We start from the raw sequence: 4,746 nt of genomic DNA on the forward strand, positions 1-4,746 counted from the left end.
AAAAATAGCTGGGAATTGTGACAGATACCTGTAGTCCCAGCTACTCAGGAGGCTGAGGCAAGAGAATCCTTGAACCCAAGAGTTTGAGGTTGCTGTGAGTGGTGACACCATGGCACTCAACTAAGGGTGACAAAGTGAGACTCTTGTCTCAAAAAAAGAAAAAAAACTCTGTACTTACTAGAAACATAGAAGCAGATCACATGTGATCACCTGAAAGGAGCAAAGTGTAAAGTGTTGGAAGGGCGAGCTCAGTATGTCATATTTATTATGTGCACACTACTGTCTGTATATGCACATAGTCTCTAAAATGATACACAAGAAACCATAAGGCTGTAGTTTCTATAACGCTTACATATATTTTGTACATTCAACAAATGTAATTGTCCATCATTGTGATGGGAGAACCTTGTCAGGACCTTAGGCCGTATCAAGAGAGAAAGAAAGTGCATCCTGGCCCCCTCCACCTTGGTCATGCCACGGTGTCTGGGGTTCCTCGTTAGCTCTGCAGAGCATAGCAGAGCTCACCAAAGCTCACCTGCCACACACAGGTGGCCCTTTGACCTGTGCTCCAGAGCCAGCAGAAACTGACAGCTCCGAGGTTGGGGAAGGAGGCAGGGCCCCAGCCTTGGCTGTGTGGGACTCTGGAGGGACCAAAATCCAGTGTCCCTCTCTAGAGGAGCAGCCAGAGGATGGCAGCAGCTCTACAGCAGGCAGTAGGGGAATGGGTCAAACCAATCTGGCAGGAGGACTAATAGGTCACATTTCACCCATTGGCAAATGTGGTGTGCTGTGGTGAGGTTCTGCCACTTTTAAGGATTTTTGTCTAATTTTTAGACCTAGGAAGAGAATAGGATATTTTTCCTACATAAAAATCCTTTTAATTTCTAATTTACTTTCAACCAGATATTCCTATTCTGTGCTATATATAATAATAAAAAGTTAGCTACAACCTACATATCCAACTGTGGAGGATTATTGAAATCAGTCACAGTCTGTCCTCCAGATGGCACAACAGGAATGCTGTGCCCATGAAAAAATGGCCATGATTAAGATTGGTTTTCTGTATTGTAGAATTACATTTCTTAAAATGGGGGGGGAGGGGAAATTGCTTTTCTTTTGTTTTATCTTGATTTTTTTTTTTTTGAGACAGAGTCTCACTATGTCGCCCTCAGTAAGTGCTGTGGTGTCGCAGCTCACAGCAACCTCCAACTCTTGGGCTTAAGGGATTCTCTTGCCTCAGCCTCCCAAGTAACTGGGAATACAGATGTCCACCATGACACCCATCTATTTTTTTGTTGCAGTTGTTTAGCTGGCCTGGGCTGGGTTCGAACCCACCACCCTCAGTGTATGTGGCTGGCACCATAACCACTGTGCTATAGGCATCAAACCTATTTTGTTTTGATTTTTTGAGACAGAGTCCCACTATGTTGCCCTGGGTAGAGTGCCATGGTGTCATAACTCACAGCAACCTCAAACTCCTGGGCTCAACCAATCCTCCCATCTCAGACTCCCGAGCCACTGGGACTATAGGCACCCACCACAGTGCCCAGCTAATTTTTCTGTTTTTAGTAGAGATGGGGTCTCACTTCACTCAGGCTGGTCTTAAAATGTTTTTACTAACTCTGAATCTACTTAAACTTTATTTATAACATATACAGAGGGTACCCAAAAAATGTATACACAATTTAAGAAAGGAAAAAACTAAATTAAAATTGTAATGCTCAATGTATACCGATAATAAAAGATGAATACAAGTCACCTTGAGCTCAACTTGTAATTGTAGAAGTCACATGTGACTTGAGTATTAGAAATTTCATACAGTTTTTCCCTTGCTTAAAATGTGTATACATATATCTGTATGTAAGCTGCCCACCACAGCACAGAAACAAACACACCGGTACACCTACCACCCAGCCTAACACCTGAACCTCCCACCCTGCATGCTTCTTCCTAACTCTGCCTCTCTCCTTCCCACCATAACCACTCTCCTGCTTTGTTTGTTTACCATTCCTTTATCATTTTAGAACATGTGTTTGATTCCCTCTTGTCTTGTCTAAGGTGCTTTCTTAAAAAAATTCTATGTAAATAGAACCATAACCATGCACTTTGTTCTGTGTCTTGCTTTCAACCTGTTCCTAGGATTCATCTCTGTCAATACATGTAACAGTCATTCATTTATTTGTATGGATTGTGTGTTTATTGGTTCTTCTGTTGATCACCCCAGGAATGATTTTCTGCTGTTTGTGACAGTGAACAGTGCTGCTGTGCCCATTCTTATAATGGTCTCCTGGCACACTGAGACGCATTTTTTCCTGTTTCATCATTTTGACCATGATAGGTTTATTTTGATGAAATTACTGCTAATCAAATCTCCTAGGACCCTACGCAGTGCTAGAGAAGGTGACGCTGGGGACTAGAACCTTGTCTTTGGGGCACAGCTATGGGAAGGTTGGGAGGGTTCTTGATACCCCCAAACTTACTATTTCTCCTGTGTTTCCACTTGCCAATTCCTCCCATCCCCTAAAGACACACACCTCCCTTGCTGGTCCCCTCCAGAGACATAGGACCCCTTCCTGCCGCACTGGTCTCCCCACCCCAAGGACAGATTCGTTTTGACTGGAGGACAGTGATTCAGAGTGCAGGCTCTGGGGTCTTGGACCCACCACTTACTTACTGTGTATTTAGCCTCTCTAAGCCTCAGTTTCCTCATCTTTATATTGGGGATGATTCTAGTACCTGCCCAGTAGGGTTGAAGTGATGACTCATGAAGTACGCAGAGCAGTGCCCTGCTGAACAAGGAAGGAGTGGCTGTGGTTACAGCTGTGCCCTCTCCCCACCTGACCTGTTCATTCATAGACTCATTGGGAAAGGCCTGTCCCTTCCCTTAAGAGACCCTCCCCCACCCAGCCCCTCTCCAAGAGGTCGGAACTTTGACAAGAGGCTGAGCTTTCTCTTCTAGGTACCTGCAAACCTTATGTCATTTGAGTAAGTCTCTGCAGGACGTGGCATGACTTCAGAGGCTTCTGGGAGCCCAGGCTGGGCCTGGTGGAGAAGAGCAGTCCTGGGCACAGGCTGTGGGCCGGGGTGCTGGGAGACTCACAGCCAGACTCAGGCGACATGGCCTATGGCCTTGCAGTCCCAGAGTGGGATCCACCTGTCAGTCCCCAGTGACTCTCATGGCACTCATTCTGCAACATCACCTCTTGGGGCAGTGGCCGGACCCCAACTGTATACCCTGCCCTCCCTCTCTGGGCCCCCATCTGTCCACCAGCTGCTTCTGCGACTCGAAAGCATTCAGCCCACGTTGGGTGCCCAGTGCTTTCTGCTGTATCAAGAGCGGGCAGTGCCAACCTTGAGAGGGGCCCGAGCAGAGGAGCAGGCTATGGAACAGGCTTTTTATACCCCAAGTGGATGGGGTTGCTCGCCCACAGGGCTGCCTCAGATTTTGTACAACCCCTGAAGCATCCTCTGCGTGTGCGTGCCGTACACATGTGCGTGCAAGCGAGTGTGAACTCTTTGAGAAACATGCATTTTGGCACAAGACTTATGACATCACATACGTCATTTGCTTTGAGGCCCTGCTTTGACCTTAGGTTACCACCTTATCCACCGAGGAAGGTGAGAGCAAGAGCCCAGATCCCTCCCGTATTAAGGGTCCCTTGCATTCTTTTACTGTAAACGAACAATGCCTTAAATTGTGTCTTGTTTTCTGTTCCTACGGGTGCTATTCATCTGGAAGGCCTGTTTGCTGGGCCCCCTGGGCCCTTCCAGGCCTTGTTGCTGTCAGCTCTTCTAAAATAGGACTCGGCCTCGGCCTCGCTGCTGCCCTGCTTGCTTCCTCCCATTCCCTCTACTGGTAGGGCCTGAGGCCTTGCTCTTCTCCCTCCCTCCCACCATGCCAGAGTGGGCAGTTGTCACATTTCCTCCCAGCTTCCCTCAGAAGCAGCATCAGTGGCCACTGTTCTCCCAGCGATAGGCTGTGCAGAAGCCACTTGGCATCACCCTCCCCACGCAGGGCAAGGCCTTTGCTCCCATCATCTCACTCCTTTGCCTCCACTGCCAGGGCAGCACCCACTGAGGTTCCTGATCACGACAGGGAGCTGAGTGACACTGAGGCCTTAAGCTCCCCCAGTCTTGCCCCCAAAGCAGTCACCAGCAAGTTCTTCATCATCCAAGTCCAAGGGCACAATTGTTGATGACCGTGTGACAAGAGAGCAAAGCCTTGGGGAGTGAAGGGTCCAACCTCTGCATTCAGTTAGGAGCTCTTCACACAAGAACATCCTTTATCTTTCACCTTTTGTCACATCTTAAAGTGACTTTTATTTTGCACAAGTACATTTTCTTCCAAAATAATTATTTTTTATCATAATCCCTCACCCCTGATCCCTCTATAATGTGGGTATGCTAATCTGAGGAGAATATCCATAAACAGTTTTCTGAAAGAGACTGGATTCTAGGTCCTTGTTGCTAATGATTTCAGAGTTCACACTAATCAGGTACCAGAAAGGCCTGAAGGGTTTCTGGGCTAGATGCTCCAAAACAGCATCTAAGCCATTAAACTGTAATAGGTCAGGTTTAAAATGACCAAAGACCACCACTCTGTACTTGGATGAAATAGTAACAACTTCTCTGAAAATCTGAATGAAATGATGAGGAAAGTACTTCCTGAATGGGAAGTCACCAGGGTCTTGTTTTGTGGTTGAGCTTTACTGTGCTCAGTGACTAATCTTCCTTTTGAGCAAAGAC

General features: G+C 46.9%; 1 protein-coding gene across 1 annotated transcript in view; it reads left to right on the forward strand.

Annotated features, from left to right (window-relative positions):
- RALGPS1 (Ral GEF with PH domain and SH3 binding motif 1) overlaps window positions 1–3,676 on the forward strand; it is a 283,899-nt gene extending 280,223 nt beyond the window's left edge. Inside the window, exon 20 of the mRNA XM_012802467.2 lies at window positions 2,960–3,676. Coding sequence (XP_012657921.1) covers window positions 2,960–2,989 — 30 coding nt within the window. The 3' untranslated portion in view covers window positions 2,990–3,676. The remainder of the gene's footprint in view (window positions 1–2,959) is intronic.
- The last annotated feature ends 1,070 nt before the right edge of the window (window positions 3,677–4,746 follow it).

This window comes from Otolemur garnettii, unplaced genomic scaffold (assembly GCF_000181295.1).
Source record: "Otolemur garnettii isolate 467f Iridium unplaced genomic scaffold, OtoGar3 scaffold00014, whole genome shotgun sequence".
In the NCBI taxonomy this organism is placed as follows: Eukaryota; Metazoa; Chordata; class Mammalia; order Primates; family Galagidae; genus Otolemur; species Otolemur garnettii.